At 38.9% G+C, this 17,967-nt stretch overlaps 1 protein-coding gene across 9 annotated transcripts in view; it reads left to right on the plus strand.

Moving 5' to 3' along the window:
* LOC122559094 (single-stranded DNA-binding protein 2) overlaps positions 1–17,967 on the plus strand; it is a 378,880-nt gene that overhangs the window by 343,095 nt on the left and 17,818 nt on the right. For all 9 annotated transcript variants that reach the window (XM_043708394.1, XM_043708441.1, XM_043708403.1 and 6 more), the window contains 4 exons: positions 1,994–2,064; positions 3,393–3,471; positions 5,990–6,018; positions 15,443–15,541. In XM_043708394.1, the coding sequence (XP_043564329.1) occupies positions 1,994–2,064; positions 3,393–3,471; positions 5,990–6,018; positions 15,443–15,541 (278 nt within the window). The remainder of the gene's footprint in view (positions 1–1,993; positions 2,065–3,392; positions 3,472–5,989; positions 6,019–15,442; positions 15,542–17,967) is intronic.

The following is a 17,967-nucleotide window of genomic DNA, read 5'->3' on the forward strand; positions in this document are numbered from 1 at the left end:
ACTTCTCAGCCCATTGGTCCATCTGGTCCAGATCCTGTTGTAATCTGAGGTAACCTTCTTCGCTGTCCACTACACCTCCAATTTTGGTGTCATCTGCAAACTTACTAACTGTACCTCTTATGCTCGCATCCAAATCATTTATGTAAATGACAAAAAGTAGAGGACCCAGCACCGATCCTTGTGGCACTCCACTGGTCTGAAAAACAACCCTCCACCACCACCGTCTGTCTTCTACCTTTGAGCCAGTTCTGTATCCAAATGGCTAGTTCTCCCTGCATTCCATGCAATCTAACCTTGCTAATCAGTCTCCCAAGGGGAACATTGTCAAATGCCTTACTGAAGTCCATATAGATCACATCTACTGTTTTGCCCTCATCAATCCTCTTTGTTACTTCCTAAGAAAACTCAATCAAGTTTCCCTCAGGATTCCCTCCAACAATTTACCCACCACCAAGGTCAGGCTCACCGGTCTATAATTCCCTGGCTTGTCTTTACCGCCCTTCTTAAACAGTGGCACCACGTTTGCCAACCTCCAGTCTTCCAGCACCTCACCTGTGACTATCGATGATACAAATGTTGTAGCACTTGAAAAAGAGAAGACTTACTTAAGTCTTTGGGTGCTGCTGAGTGGGGAACAGGGTTAATGGAGCCTGAAAATATTGGTTTGCTGTCCCATTCCTTGCTCCTTCCTTTTTTGCTGAAGCAGGTTTTGAACCAGCAATGCTACTTGTCCCCACAAGGTGATAGCCAGTTGTAAGAACCTTGTTAAGATCTTGAAGGAAACCCACTTTGATTCACTCAAGTGTTCCAAAAAGCTGGGAGTAATTTAACTGCCTGGTGGCATGTACCTGGAAGCAGGCCAAGGTATCAGGAAGCTCATCCCTGTCTGCCTGTGTCTGTAAACAGAAATCCAACCTGAGCTCCCTACTGTGCCCCCCCCACCCCCCCCCCACACACACACACACACAGAGAACATTGTCTTCACAGTAGTGGTCTATTGTTTTTCTCTGCTTTCTACGTGAAGCTTTAAAAAGATTTGGAAAAGGTTGTGTCCATGTTGAAGCACACTGTCAGTTATTTACTCTGTTCCTGACATATTCTAACAGTGTGCAATCACTGCATGGCTTTCGAACTGCAGTCTATATTTCCTTAGCATTTTGTTTGAACAATGGGCTGCTTGTTTAAGCAGTGTTTATATCTTTGCTTTCTAGGTTTTTTTCCTTTTGTGCTCTGTACAGCAAGTATTTTCTAGATTGGTTCCTTCCTTCAGTATCTGTATCAGTTCCTTTACCACCCACTGCCCATTTCATAAAATATTCAAAATGTTTTGGATCTGTTTTCACTGTTCTTCATCCTCTGCCACTAATTTGGAGATCATGTACAAATTCATCTTAATGAAATGACTTCTCTATACTTGGTAACCAAGCAAAGACTGAAGGTAGTACCGAAAATGGGATTCATTGTTAATTTGTTTATATGTAGCATACAATTTATACTACAGAAGCATTATGGAACGACATTTGACAGCCAGTAACGTAAGGAGATGTTAGGGCAACAGCCAAAAGCTTGATCAGAAAGGTAGATTTGAGGTAGAACTTTATCAAAAGAAGTAGAAATCTGGGAATTTCAGAGCTTGCCTTTGCAGCTGGAGGCTGAGCAGCATTGATTGTCCAGTTAAAGTATATGTTGTAAAAGAGACTAGAACTAGGTAAGTATAGTTTTCTCAGAGAATTGTCAGATTGGAAGAGGTTATAGGCAGGGAAGATAGAGGCCATGCAGATAGAATATGGAAAACTATGAGGAGTGCATTGGAATAGTGAAGTATGGAATTAATCAGGGTATGACATAAGAGTTTCAGCAGCATGTACTACTATCATTCATCCTGTGAGATGGACAAAAGCAATACATTTGTAAACCTGCACCATAAATGTCCTGAGATAATCTTTGAAAGATCACAAGCATTTTTAACACGTTGTATTGCTGATTATTTCAGATTCAACAAACTCCAGTGAGAATATGTACACAATGATGAATGCTGTACCTCCTGGGGCCAGCAGGTCTAATGTAAGTGAAACAAGCTTTTAATTTAATTCCAACTTTAATACAAATTTTCCAATTCATTAGATCACCAAGATAGGAAATGTGAACTTGTACTCAAGATCCCCACAGTACATGAGTGGCAATTTTTATCTATAACGATTCTATTCTGGTTTACAGTGTCTTTAGATCAGCCAGCATCCCATTAACTAAGGAATTCCTTTCCTAACAATATTGTGAGTATACTTACACCAAATGAACTACAGTGATTCTAGATGGTAGCTCACCACCACATTCTCAACGGAAACTAGGGATGGGCAATACATGTTGGCCACGCCAGCGGCACCCAATTCCATGAATGAATAAAAACAAAGCCGATAATTAACCTTAATAATTTACCACTCTAAGTGCAAACTCTAATAATTTTGGGGTAGACATGCCCAGTACACAATAAAAACACCGTACATTTTAGGATGAATTGAATGGATATTTCACAAAAGGGATAACAACAATTTTGAAGGCATCTATAAGTATTTAAAAGACATCAACACTTTTATCAAGTCTGAATGGGCATAGAATGAAGAAATGACAAGCGTTAAGAAAGATTCATAGGCACAAGAGCAAAAAATGTTGCTACCTGGTATTCAGCTTCCTCTTTGACAATGGGTGAAGTTGAGATAATATTACATCAGACACCCTAAAGTTAACACTGCAGCACACCTGCAAAAAGGTGCAGCTAAGTTACAGACTACTGCAGGCCATTACTGTTCTTTTACATATGCAAGCTCCATAGCTAAGCATGGTAACCAGCATACTTGTAGAACCAAGCAAACCTTAGCAGCTTTTCCTCTTGTTGTCAAAAGACTGAAAAAGTGATTTGCTGCCACAGGCATTCCCATGTTTTGTTGTGGGGACCCCTGAAATAGGTGGTGGCATCTATAGCATGTAAAAATGCTGGTCTTGTATTACTTCTGAAGGGCATTCCATTATAATGACTGGGCATGAATTTGTATCTCATTGTGATGCCACCAGGAGCCATGATGCAACTATCATAGAGAAGCTAAGCTCTTTCCAATAAGGTCTGTAAACCTGAAGTTTTGCTGACTATCATAGCCACACTTTAAATGCATTGCTTACTTCAAAAAAGACAAAACAATAGAAGTGACTGGAAGATTTCCACGTGAGTGCCTCAGTCATTGACTACTCCTGTTCAATGTACCAAATGAATTGTGAAATAAGTTCTTTAATCCATCTAAATAAGAATGTGAAGCAATTGATCAAAATGTAAATGTACTCTTGTATATGTGGAAGGGTCCATTGACAAAAGTTATTTAGTTTATGCTTCCTATTTGTAGTTTCCAATGGGTCCTGGCTCAGATGGTCCAATAGGGGCAATGGGTGGAATGGAACCACATCACATGAACGGATCATTAGGTAAGGAGAAAATGAAGAAAGTGTGATAAACTTTTACTCACTTTGCCATATTAGTTATTCTGCTGTATTTCTCTAAATTGATAGTTCTTTTCGTCTTATGTACCTCCTAATAACTATGGATGCACTTTAGAAACAACCTGATGTGTAGACAACAGTACCAGAGGGGCTTATTTCCAAATCCATACAAACAACCTTAAGTTGGCATATCTCATTCAATATTAATGTGGTATACTAATGTAAGACAGCTGCACACTGATTATAATCAACCCTCTGGTGAGTAACATTTCCTAATATGATTTTACCCCTTGGTGGATTTTGTTTACTTTGGCTCTGTATAAGAGAACATGTCCTTTTAAAAGTGTTACATGTTCTCTCCTGGCACTTCAGCAAATTTATTTTACATTGGTTGTTCCTATATTTAGTCCTGATTTGTTTATGGTAGGGAAACATTTAGTCAGGGTAAAGGAATGGATCATTGTAAGCTCTTGGACTCAGTCACATACAACTATCAATAAGCAAATAATTGATTACTTTCTCTGCCTTCTACTACCTTTCTCCTGTTTCACTTGTGATGACATTGTTATTCATTTTTAATTTGATTTCAACCACAAGAAAATGATTTTTCATCATAGATATTATGAAACCTCCAAAAAAGTGTACCTTGATTATCAATATATCTTCAAATGTATTTTTGAAACTGCACAAAGCTACTAAAAGAGATTTAATCATAGTGCAAAATCCTTCATGGAATAGCAGTTTCTTCAATCAAAAACTAAATTAACAGTGCTATCCTATGCTGCATAACCTTTTTTCTTCTTCCTATATCCCTTCCTTTATTCTCAACTACTAAATAATTTAAATTCTCATTCTGTTTTGATCTTTAATTTTCCTGATTTATCATTAAGAGATTAGTATAACCCAGTACAGATGTTGGATGCCAAATAGAATGTTGAAAGTTCAAATCTGACCCTTTGCCCTGACTCATTGCCTCCATTGGATAAAGTTTATATTTTATCAATCAGACAATTGAAAGTGAGACGGTTCATGTGGGAAATGGAGGAGAAAAAGGACAGAATGATATGAATTTCTTGGATTTAGCTTTCTGTTTTACTGATGGTTGAGTCTGTAATTCCTGTTGTATTACTTTAAGATCTACCTGCAGAGCTAGTGGAGATGGCATGCTGGGAGATGCTGCTTTTAGGACAAACGTCCAGAAAAAAATTGGACTATATTTACACAACTGTATTGCATTATGAAAATCTAGAAATTTCTATCAAGGATTCTACATTAGCACTAATGTATCTCAGTTCCACTTAACAGGCTTGAGGCTTATGTGACAAAAGCCCAAATCAGTGCAAACTCCATAATATTGCTGTAATTACCCTAATGAGTATTCCCAACAAAAGACATATGATCGAAGTTTTCTGTCTTCCTCTCATCAGGACAATTTGCAAGAAGTCAGTTAAAGGGCAAAACCAATATTTATATTGCATGAGAGGAAAATGCTGATTGATTGGCAAGAGGACTGTGATAGATGATTTGTTTAAATTTTAGGCCAGACATGTTGACCCTGATTGGTCTGGGCATTGCTCTAAGAAATTAGCTAGTGAATGGCTGTCACCTGTTTTCTTGAATTGAAACGAGTGAAATGCATGTACATGTTGTTTCTGTCTACAAAGAACAGGACCATGTGAATCAATCTATATAGCTTCCACAATAGACAAGTGCACCACTCTCCCAAGCCAGATTGACGATACTGAATTGGCTGTCAGCATAAATCATCCCACACTTAGGACTATCGGCAAATGTTGTCCAGTTGCAGAATCACATCTAATGTTGAACATTGTACTGCAAGTTTCGTAAGTTCAGGCTAGTTAGGCATGATGAGTACTATGCTGGTATGGTTGTGAACAACCAAAATAATAAGGGTTTTCACCACTAACAGGTTTCTACCATCAAACCAAAAACACCTTATACCTATCACACAAATGAATAATGTGCTATATGAATTTCAGTGCCAGGTATTCAGACCATTCATACCAAAGACTGGTGTATGGTATCAATCTGCATATCAATAGAAATTTGACTCTAGAAATTATTTACAGAATCCTTTGAGTGAATTAGTTTCTGTTTATATAAGTTTTGTGAAGTGTGTAGAAAAACATGAAGTTTGCCTATGATTATAAAGTTAAAGATTGAAGGCCATGCTGGAGTTGTTAATCCTGTCTCTTTAAGTTAGCTTCTGCATGTAAATTGTTATCTTTTTTATTAAATTGTTGTAGCTTTGAAGGTGTAAGGAAACCTAAAGTTAAATCAGCTGTTTTTTTCCATCCAGTGTCATTGTCATTCATTTGTGAATAATGGTGCAAAGATGTGCTCTGATTAATTTACCTCAACCCTTCCTGTGCAGCCAATAATTTTACCTGACTGAAGGATATCCAGCAAGTGCTGCAGGGAAGTAATAGAGCTCAGATGGATGGAACAAAAGCTAATTAGGATGTTTGTCTATTAATTTCAGGCTCTGGAGACATGGATGGCATTTCCAAGGTAAACATCAAGTTTAATAAGCATGCTATTTTTAGCTTTTCGCATATTGGTTAAATGTACGCATGACCAACCTTTGTTACAATGGTAGTAAACTTACAGGGCATGGGGTATTAAGATCCAATGCTTACAAATACCATAATATTAAACAAAGAACTGTGGGTGTTGGAGATCTGAAAGAAAAATAGAAGCTTCTGATGGAACTCAGTACGTCTGGCAGCATCAGTAGGAAGAAATCAGAATTAACATTTTGAGTCTGATGTCTCTTCAGTTATGTTACAGCTGTACAAACATATAGTTAGGTCACATCCAAGGAGCAGGAGAGTCAACGTTTCAGGCATAAGCCCTGTATCAGGAATGAAACTGGTGAGTCAAGGATGCTGAGAGATAAATGGGAGGGGGTGGCAGCCTTCCTCCTCTCCCCCTCCCATTTATCTCTCAGCCCCCTTGGCTCACAAATCTCATTCCTAATGAAGGGCTTATACCCAAAAAGTCGACTCTCCTGCTCCTCGGATGCTTCCTGACTGGCTTTTCCAGCACCACACTTTTCAACTCTGATCTCCAGCATCTGCAGTCTTCACTTTCCCTAAAACTTTAGTTAGGTCACATTTGGAATATTGCATATAGTTCTGGTCAACACACTACCAGAAGGATGTGGATACTTTTGAGAAGGTGAAGAGAAGGTTTACCAAGATGTTGCCTGGTCTGGAAGTTTTTAGTTAAGAGGAGAGGTTGGATATACTCTGATTATTTTCACTGAAAAGCTGGAAGCTGAGGAGGTGACCTGATAGGGGTTGACAAAATTGTGAGAGGTACAGATAGGATAGATAGTCAGGGGCTTTTTCCCAGGGTGGAAAGGTCAACTACGAAAGGTAACAGGTTCAAGGTGAGAGGAGGAAGGTTTAAAGGAGAAGTGTGGTGAAAAGGTTTCACCCAGAAGGTGGTGTTGCCTGGAATGCATTGCTAATGGAGGTGGTTGAAACAGGCAGGCTAGCAACATTTAAGATCTATCTTGATAGACACATGACCGGGAGGCAAACAGAAGGGAAGAAACCACACATTGTTTAGAATTAGAATTGGCACAGGCTTGGTGGAAATTGGATTAAATATTTAAAAATAAGTTTACTTTAGTTAATTCTGTGTTGAACAAATCATTTTTTTTTTCCTTTCCGAATTGTAGTTAAGTATGCAGATACTTTTTTTGAACATAGAATATTACAGCCCAGTACAGGATCTTTAGCCCTCGATGTTGCGCCAACCTGTGGAATCAGCCTGAAGTCTATCTATCCTTCACTATTCCATTATCATCCATATATTTATCCAATGACCATTTAAATGCCCTTAAAGTTGGTGAATCTACTACAGTTGCAGGCATGGCGTTCCATGCCCCTACTACTCTCTGAGTAAAGAAACTACCTCTGACATCTGTCCTATATCTCTCACTCTTCAATTTATAGCTATGTCCCCTCATGCTAGCCATCACCATCCGAGGAAAAAGGTTCTCACTGTCCACCTTACCTAACCTTCTGATTATCTTTACATGTCTCAATTGTTATCTCTCAACTTTTGTCTCTCTAATGAAAACAGCCTCAAGTCCCTTAGCCTTTCCTTCCCTCCATACTAGGCAACATCCTAGTGAAAATGCTCTGAACCCTTTCCAAAGCTTCCACTCCTTCCTACAATGCGGTGACCAGAACTGTACGTAACACTCCAAATGTGGCCGCACCAGGGTTTTGTACAACTGCAACATGACTGCATGGCTCCGAAACTCAATCCTCTACCAACGAAAGCTAACACACTACATGCCTTCTTAACTACCCTATCAACCCGGGTGGCAACTTTCAGGGATGTATGTACATGAACACAGAGATCTCTCTGCTCACCTACACTGCCAAGAATCTTACCATTAGCCAATACTCTTATTCCCTGTTGCTTCTTCCAAAGTGAATCACCTCACACTTTTCCACATTAAACTCCATTTGATTGGTCTCAGATTGTTTATCAGGTTTGTCAAGAGGTCTTTTGGCTTATTCAGTCATGCTCCTATTCCTGAGTTGGAAGCTCTGGGTACAAGTCCCACTCCACGATATGTTGGCCATGGAAGGAATGTTCACGGTGTGAGTTAACAGGCAGGCTGCTAATCCCAACAATACTTTCTCAAAGTCAGGGTGTCGTGGCATTAAATTACAGGAGAAGATATGAAACAAGCAACATCAGCTTTATCCAGCGAATAATTAATTATGCATATCCAGCATTTCAGTTTAGATTCCAAGACTATTCGGTATGAAGTGGGAAAACCTCAGGGGATGCAGACTTTCTTTAAGTGCCTGAATAGATTTGATTTACTTCCTTGATTTGTTTTGTAGTGCAGTATTATTAAATTAAAACTTAAGAGTTTCATGTCCTCAAAAATAATGCTTGTCACCTCTTCATTGAGAAATTGATCGAGACTATCCAAGCCCAATTTACTTGAGGCATTTAACAGTTGGTGTAAAGAGGAAATATTTATCATTTCTTTATGGGCTGGATTTAAACCCTGACTTTTCCAGCAACACATTTCCAGCTCTGATCTCCAGCATCTGCAGACCTCACTTTCTCCATTTAACAGTTGGTGTAAAGAGGAAATATTTATCATTTCTTTATGGGCTGGATTTAAACCCTGAAGGAAACAACTTTCAGTGCAGTTTGAAAATTGTTCAAATTTGTGAATGTGATTGTTAGAACTGTTGGCTGTTTGTGGGTCGTGTGAACTCAGTGCAGCACCATTCAGCTTTGCAGTGACAAACTTCAGCAGCTATTTGACCTGTAGATCTATTCTAAGCATTTTTTGAATGAACACGGAAAACAGCTGCCTTTGAAATATAAAACTTTCCGTGGAAATGAAAACAGCTCTACTGTGCGAATGGTAGTCATATTGATATGGCAATGTTTGGCATGTGGAAAGCATCCCAAGTACTTTGTGGTATTGATGCCACTGTTGTCATTTAAAATATGAAAAACACAGGTAGCTTAGACCAGCAGTGGCAGGTTAACTTCCTCGAAGGATATTTGACAAACATGCAGCTGTCAGAGCTGGGGCTGATCACATTTGGCGGTGTGTGGAAAGAATAAAGCCTGGTTAAAGGCAGGCCTATGGGTTTCTGTGGACCACAACCCTTCTCCTCCTAGTCCTCAAAGGAAACCAAGGGAATTAAAGGCTTTATGTGCCTATAATTCAGCTCTGGGTAGGTTTGGCCTGTTAGACAACCCATTGCTGGTTCCTGAACTTTGAACTAAAATTGCAGTTGGATCCCAATGTTGTCAGGGAAGGGATAAGTTGTTTCTGTACTTCAACTGCTCCTGATGTCCCAGCTTATTTCCAAGCCAAGTGGAATGAGTTAAAATTATGAGTACTAAACTAGTACGAAACAATACAATGAGAAATAAACGCAGAGAATGCTCGAGAAACTCAGCAGGTCTGACAGAATTTGTGGAGAGAGAGAAAAACACAAAAATACAATGTGATGTATTTTGAACGATAAGAATTTTCTTCTCAACTTCATTATTATCAGTACCTATTTTCTGTGAAGCTACTGGTTAGCTATATTAGGAAAACATACACACAACTAGTTCCTCACGTTAGACTGGGAAATTCAGTTTATACCCAAGTTCTGAATAAATTAGCTGCCTTTTTGATCCAATGCAGTCCACCTTCTGTGGGTTGACCCACAATGCCATTAGGGATTTTGATCCAGTGACAGTGAATGAACTGATATATTTCTAAGTCAGGATATTGAGTGGCTTGCAGAGGAACAAAAATAATTACAGCACAGGAACAGGCCCTTCAACACTCCAAGGCTGCGCTAATCTAGATCCTCTATCTAAACCTGTCACCTATTTTCTAAGGATCTGTACTCCTCTGCTCCCTGCCCATTCATGTATCTCTCTGGATGCGTCTTAAATCATGTTATCATGCCCACCTCTACCACCTTCGATGGTAATGCATTCCAGGCACCCACCCTCTGCATTGAGAACTTGAAACGCATATCTCCCTTAAACTTTTCCCCTTTCACCTTGAACTAGTGACCCCTAGTAATTGATTTCCCCACTCTGGGGGAAAAAGCTTCTTGCTATCCACCCTGTCTATGCTTTTCATGATTTTGTAGACCTCTATCAGACCCCCTCAACCTCTGCCTTGCTAATGAAAATAATCCTAATCTACTCAACCTCTCTTCACAGCTAGTGCCCTCCATGCCAGGCAACATCCTGGTGAAGTTCCTCTGCACCCTCTCCAAAACATCCACATCCTTTTGGTAATGTGATGACCAGAACTGTACACAGTATTCCAAATGTGGCAGAACCAATATCCTATACAACCGTAACATGACCTGCCAACTCTTGTACTCAATACCCCGCTTGATGAAGGAAAGCATGTCGTATGTCTTCTTGACCACTCTATCGATCTGCATTGCCACCTTCAGGGTACAATGGATCTGAACACCCAGATCCTCCTCTACATCAATTTTCCACAGGGCTTCTCTATTTACCATATAGTTTGCTTTCGAATTGGATCTTCCAAAATGCTTCACCTTGCATTTACCTGGATTGAACACCATCTGCCATTTCTCCATCCAACTCTCCAATCTATCTATATTCTGCTGCATTCTCTGACAGTCCCCTTCACTATCTGCTACTCCACCAATCTTAGTGTCACCTGCAAACTTGCCAATCAAACCACCTATACCTTCCTCCAGATCATTTATGTACATCACAAACAACAGTGGAACCTGAAGGTGGTGGTGTTTTTTAAATGAAAAGATAGTTAGTGACCTTTAAAATGTATTATTTGTGCAATTTTTAACTTGGTTTGTTGACAACATCTGAGTTGCTGTTTTTGGGGAAAAAAAATATGTATTACAGTCAGTTGAATATACGGGGTTCTCTTGGCAGTTTATGTCCTACTCGAAATTTCAACTTCCAAAGCAGTTTAAAACCAATATCCAATAGCTGTGCAATAAGGTTACAAAAGTTAAAAGTAAAGGCTCACTGTATTTTAATTTTAACATTGAGTGTGGTTTGATTTATTTCAGATGGTTTCTGAAATACTGAACTTTTAATGAGCAGGTTCATGCATGATGGGCCAAATGACCTCCTTCTGCACCATAGCACATCTGTGATTCTGTTGCATATCACCTTTTAGCAGTATTTGACCACTTAGCACCTTCATTCTGTATGCACAACAAATAAGCAATGAAATAATTGTCAGTTAATTATAGCTGAGGTTTGCAAAGATCTCCTCCAATGTCCTAGTTTTAAGCAAGCATGGATCCCACTGCTTTTACTCATCAACATAAAACTGACTCCACCCCTTTAAAAGACATTTGGATAAGTACATGAATAATAATGTTTGAAGGAATATGAGCCAAGTGCAGGCAGGTAGGACTAGTTTAGTTTGGGATTATGTTCGGCATGGACTGGTTAGACCGAAGGGTGTGTTTCTGGGTTCTATGACTCAGACTCTGATTGACTCCTGGACACTCTGCCAGCCATTTTCCAGTACCACTTTGAATCTAGAAAAAGACAACTGAAGGCAGGGAATATAGTTCATGATGGACACTGTAGGTACTGGACCTTACTTGATCACAAAATACTGTACCCAAGGTTTTCATATCCCCTTTTACTTCATACTACAGGCCATTTCTCCCATGTGGAGACCCACTGTATTGAACTTTGACAACTGTCCTACTTGGCCCTTCAACCCCCGCATTAAAACTTGATGATGTCCATCCTGCTCCTCTATTCTTCCCTGTGGAGGCCCTTTGTTCACAACCACTAATTTCCCCTTTCCATAGCCTGCCATGCGCTCCAATGCTATTCCACACATCTCCTATACACCCTGAAATTGCCCTACATCATTCTTGTATAAACCTCTTCTTTTTCCTCAGCCTTGATTCCCCACTCCTATGGCAATTATATCAATGCTGTCCCTACAGGCTCTCCTTGAACCCTCCTGAAACATTGCTAGATAGATACCTAGGACTGTATTTACCATGACCTTGACCAACTTTGACAGGCAGCTCCTAGACATGACTGACCAAACCCTTGACCGCAGTGTTTGCAGTTCCCTGACCAATGATGCAATTTCCCCTGATGGCATGTGCTGGCCCTATAGGACTGATCACTGTCCACTCTGTGGATTGGACTGGAATAGATCTGCTAACTGTAAGCATCCTAAGTAAATAACTGGCCAAGCCTGAGCCCTGAGTCGTGCAGTCAAACAGATACCTAGGGGTTTAGATACATAGTTCTTTGAAAGTGTGGGGTGTTAAGAAGGCGTTTAGCACGCTTACCTTAATTGCTCAGACCATAGAGTATAGAAGTTGGGACATCACGTTGAGGTTGTACAGAACTGTGGGGCCACTTTAGGAGTACTGTGTGCAGTACTGATTACGCTGCAATAGGAAAGATATTATTAAATTGGAGAGGGTTCAGAAAAGATTTACTAGGATATTGGTGGGACTGGAGGGTTTATGTTATAAGGAGAGACTGGATAAGCTAGGACTTCTTTCACTGGAGTATAGGAGTTGAGGGGTAACCTTACAGAAGTTTATAAAATAATGAGGGACATAGATAATGTAAATAGCAAAGATCTTTTCCCTAGGGTGTGGGAGTTCAAAACTAGGGTGTATATTTTTAAGGTGAGAAGAGAAAGATTTAAAAGGGACCTGAAGGGCAACTTTTTAAGATGGAGCATGATTCGTGTGTGGAATAAACTGCTAGAGGAAGTGGTGGATGAAGGGACAGTTACAATATTTAAAAGACATTTGGATAGGTGTATGAATAGGAAATATTTAGAGAAATGTGGACCAAATGCAGGCAAGTAGGATTAGTTTAGTTTGAGAAACTTGTTTGGCATGGATGTGTTGGACCAAAAGGTCCGTTTCCATGCTATATGACTCTATGACTGCATGTTCTATCACAGATGGAATCAAGGCCCACTGACTGATCGTGGCACTCCCTTGATTGGACTTAGGACTAACCCCCACCAGCTTCTGACATGGCCATTTGGTTGAATGAGTGTGCTGTGTGTTTGCTGAGTAAACAACTGGCATATAGTGTAGGAGTTGCATTGACTTCTTTGTGCCATTCATCAAGATATATTCCATACCCACTCCACCCCAACCTCAAGACAGATCCCTACAGACAAGCATGCTAAGTAGTCCATCTCTACTGAAGAGTACTTGTATATGGTAGCATTTGGTCATGATAGCTTTTAGCTCTGGCCAAAGTATCAGTATGCTATCTTCACTTTGTGGTGCCCTCTCAACAATTTTAAAAACACTGAAGAAAAAAATGAGTACAGCTATTGGAACAATGTTTGTAGAGGGGAAATTCCTCCAGAGGTCAGCCTGCAGCCACGGCGATAGCCAGGTAGGCTTACAGGAACCTTTGGCAGGTACCTCAATATTTACCTGAAACAATATACTCCACCAACCCTGTCTGCTGGTGGGAAACTGCATCCAGACAATATGCTGCTATGTATCCTATTTAGACAGTTATACGGCCAAGATCATGGCAGAAAGACAAATCAGCTGGAAAATTTCCAGTTGCTCTTATCAATTATCTTAATTAGCCTTTTATATAACTTAGGTAGCTATTCCACCTCCAATCTAGCCTTCAGGAAAATGGCTTCAGGCATCAACTGATGCTGGCAATCTGGACGATGGTTCAAAGTTACATGTGTGCTCATCTCCATTAGCTCCCCCATTATGGAGGCAAAGATCCTACCATCTGTATATTTTTGGATGGTCTGTGTCTGGGAGGATAGGCTAAACTTGCAACAAAAAGCTGAGGTGTGCAGCTGGCTTTGGCTTTGCTTTGAATCTAACTTTTGGTTTTGTCCACAGAGGCCATGGTATCTACATGAATCATTAAGTTTGCTTTTCAGTGTAGTATTGCTATTTTTTCCAAACAAAACCATGTTTTCTTCTTAGATTTCAATTAAATTTCTGGATGATGAATTTACATTTTTGTGAGAAAAATATAAATATCAGTACCTAAGTCAGACTCAAATTTACTGAATGCTAGTCACTCTAAAACCTTTGGCTGGGAGAATATTTTCCCTTAATTTATCCTAATTTGTAACTAATAAATTGATAAACAGGGACCAATGGCTGATGGTGAACTTGGATTTTCAGAAGGCCTTCATACTTGTCATAGAGGGAGTTTATCAGACTAATCCCTGCAAAAGTGGGTTGATCCAGTGAGACGAGATTGTAGAGACTGAGTTTGTACCTTCTGGAGTTTAGAAAATTGAAAGGTGATCTTTTTGAAGTTAAAAATCACACAACACCAGGTTAAAGTCCAACAGGTTTATTTGGAAGTACAAACTTTATAAGCACTAGGATCTTATTGAAGGTAACAAAACACATAGATGCTCAAAGGGGTAGTTGCAGGAAAGATGTTTCCCATGGCTTGGGGTTTAGAGCAAGGGAACACAGTCACACAGTAAGGGGTAAGCCATTTAGCACTGAGATGATGAGGAATTTCTTGACTCAGAAGGTAGTGAATCTTTGGAATTCTCTGCCCTGGGGCCTGTGGATGCTCAACCAGTGAATGTGTTCAGGACAGAGATTCACAGGTTTTGAGATAAAACCATAAGATGTAGGAGCAGAAGTAGCCATTCAGCCTACCAGGTCTGCTGCACTATTCAATAAAATTATAGCTGATCTGATAATCCTCAACTCCATTTTCCTGCTTTATCTTCATGCCCCTTGATTCCCTTACTGATCAAGATATTAAAGTGATATTGGATAGTGTGGAAAAATGGTGTTGACTAAAAGATCAATCATAATAGCTTAAATAGCAGAGGAGGTTTTGAAGGGCTTACTACTACTTCTACTGTCTATATTGCTATGTATAATAAACTTCCTATTTAGATAGTTAACAGTGAGTATGACACACAACTATAATAGTATAAATTGTGATTCCTAGATTAATTACAATAATTTCCAACTTAGTAAATTTGCATGCAGGACTAAAGCAGTGTAACTGAAAATGCAGCAACTATGCAAATAATCGAAAAGGATATGTAGCACATTATTACCATGCACAAATGCATGTACACCAAATTGGTGAGAAATGTGCCCATAATTTCATATGCATTTCAGAAACAATTGAGACCTTCAGCTAACTAAGAGTTACTTTTTATCTGTTGCATAGAACTATCATGTGACAAAAGTTTTATAGGTGCAAGGATGTTCTGATTTCAGGTATAATGAACTACGGTTGAAATGATTTAATAATAATCATTATTTAGCATATGCGCTTATTGCTAAAACATATAGTATAGGTTATATTTGTTTATTAACAATCTTATTTATATTGTAATGTGATTAAAGCTTGCATTCCAATTGATGAATGTTAATTTTTTAATGTTTGCCCATAGAATTCTCCCAGTAACATAAGTATGAGTAATCCGCCTGGCACTCCACGTGATGATGGAGAGATGGGTGGGAATTTCCTGAATCCCTTTCAGAGTGACAGCGTAAGTATTCTTTTATTTTTCTTTTAATTGTCTAATGCCACTCAGCACACAAGATTCATTACTTATGTAAAATACAAGGAAAGTGAGTGGAGTTATGATTCATGCAGGGGATTTTCTTGAACGTTGCAAATATCTGCTGAGTTCCTTGTTGGGGAAAGTAGCCATCAGTTTTCCATGTATCATTTATGGTCATGAACAGTTAGAAGTAACTTTCTCTTGAATTTGTATCATCTTGGTTATTCAACTACTTTATTTTTTTTTACAATGAGATATGAGTTCTGAATGTTTTCAGTTTTGATAGAATGACCTAGAAGGACTTTTAACTTAAATATAGCAGCACTTGAACATGAATGTTAACTTTTACTGCCGTCCTATTCCAATTCTGTACTAGTTTTTAAAAATGCATCTTTGGTAGCTAGTGTAAGATAAACAGTTTTTGATTTAATAGGATAAAACAAAGAACAATGGATGCTGGAGATCTGAAACAAACAAAAACAGAAATTGCTGGAGAAACCCAACATGTCAGGCTGTATCTCTAAAGAGAAATCAGAGTTAACATTTCAATTCCAGTGACAAACTTCAGTTCAATTTAGTTCAGCTCAATTTCTATTTCTGGTTGAAAAAAATAGGATATTGCATAATTGAACTGTTATGGACCAGACCAAATCCCCTTAAAATATTTTAAGAAGGTAGCATAAGCAAAAGAAAGAAGGAATTGGAATAATTTAGTTTTATTGGAAAACTTAACAGAATAATACTTACAGTAACTATTAATAATTAACTGTTCCAATATAGTAACATCAATAAACGCACCCTTAGCAAAAGCTAAATCTAGAACACAGATTATCTCTCAGCTATTGGCTATAACCGAGAGAGGACAAAAGAATAGCTTCCACTTCTTCAACAGCAATTGCTTCTGAATGCTAAAACTAAAAATCCTGTTTATCTGGGTGGGTACTTGACCACATCCGTTCAGGCTGCTTCTATTGTTGCAACTTTTTTAAAAAAACTCAAAGCTCACAATCCAGTTACTTTACTGGCTATCTAACAAGATAGCTTGTTACCTCTGTCTTAAAACCTCCCTTTAAAAAAAACAGAATGAAATGACCTCTTAAAGCCACACCATTGTTATAGAACATTTTACCACGACAATCTGATGTGCATGTGGATCAAGTTAGACTATTACATAAAGGATGACAGACTTTTCACAGTTAAACCTAAATAAATTGGGGCACTACTTTATGGAGAAAAATCTCTTTATCTGGTTATCTTATCTGATGTGGCCCATTGAAGGAAGTGAAAGAAATGAAACCCTAATCCTCGAGGGATTCTTCAATTTGCTACTATAACTGCAATCTTCAGAAACTAACCAAGTTAGTTTCTCAGAATGAGGAGGGGAGAGAAGGGCCACTTGCTAGGTTAGTGTGACTGATAGCCATACTTTGACCTTTTTGTGGTTTAGTTGAGAGGGAATTGGTTAGGATCATGCTTCTTTATGTTCTAGCCGAATCCTACATTCAAAAAGTCCACTGCTGACTGAACCAATTTTTTTTCCCCATTTGAAGTGCATTAGTAGTTTTCTCTGGAAAGAAACTACATTTGTCTGTGTACCTCTCTGTGTGCATATGTGCATCTGTTAAACTCTCAATAGTTTTCAATCAATTTTTACTTTGAAATTAAGTAATATTGTAGCAAGGCTAAAAGTGGTAATTAATTTGTGCACAGTAAAGTTTACAAGCAACAAATAAAATCAAGAATCAATCAGACTTTCTTCAACTTGGACTTGTAAACTGGATATTCAGCCTCATCTACTACCTATCTCAAAATGCCCTGAGAAGATTTTGAACCTTGTCCTCTGTATTGTTAAGTTGTCGCTAGGGTAATACCCTAGCAACAATGGAGAAATCAGAGTATATATGTTTTTGTTATTCTTGGTTGAAGTGGTAATGCTGTTTATTCATCAAGAGCCTCTTTGTTCTTCAACATAGTATTGTGTGGTGTTTAATGCCGCATTATGCATGCAAGTAAGGGATCAGCACAATGTTTCATCACATACTGTATTGCAGTGCTGCTTCTATTACACTGAAATGTTATGCGAGATTATGTGCTCAAATCCTAATGTCTGACTGACCCATAACTAACTTACTGAAGTGTAGTGACCTGAACCTATCTGATATTCATGTTGAGTACTCGACATTTTTATTAAAATTTACCCTCCTCTCTCCTGCCACATCTCTTCCCGCTATCCGCACGTAAAGTGTTTCCCTTTAATTTGTTTATATCATTTCTATAATTCTAGAGTCATAGAGATGTACAGCATGGAAATAGACCCTTCGGTCCAACCTGTCCATGCTGACCAGATATCCCAACCCAATCTAGTCCCACCTGCCAGCACCCGGCCCATATCCCTTCAAAACCTTCCTATT

The sequence above is a fragment of the Chiloscyllium plagiosum genome, chromosome 2, assembly GCF_004010195.1.
Source record: "Chiloscyllium plagiosum isolate BGI_BamShark_2017 chromosome 2, ASM401019v2, whole genome shotgun sequence".
NCBI classification, from domain to species: Eukaryota; Metazoa; Chordata; class Chondrichthyes; order Orectolobiformes; family Hemiscylliidae; genus Chiloscyllium; species Chiloscyllium plagiosum.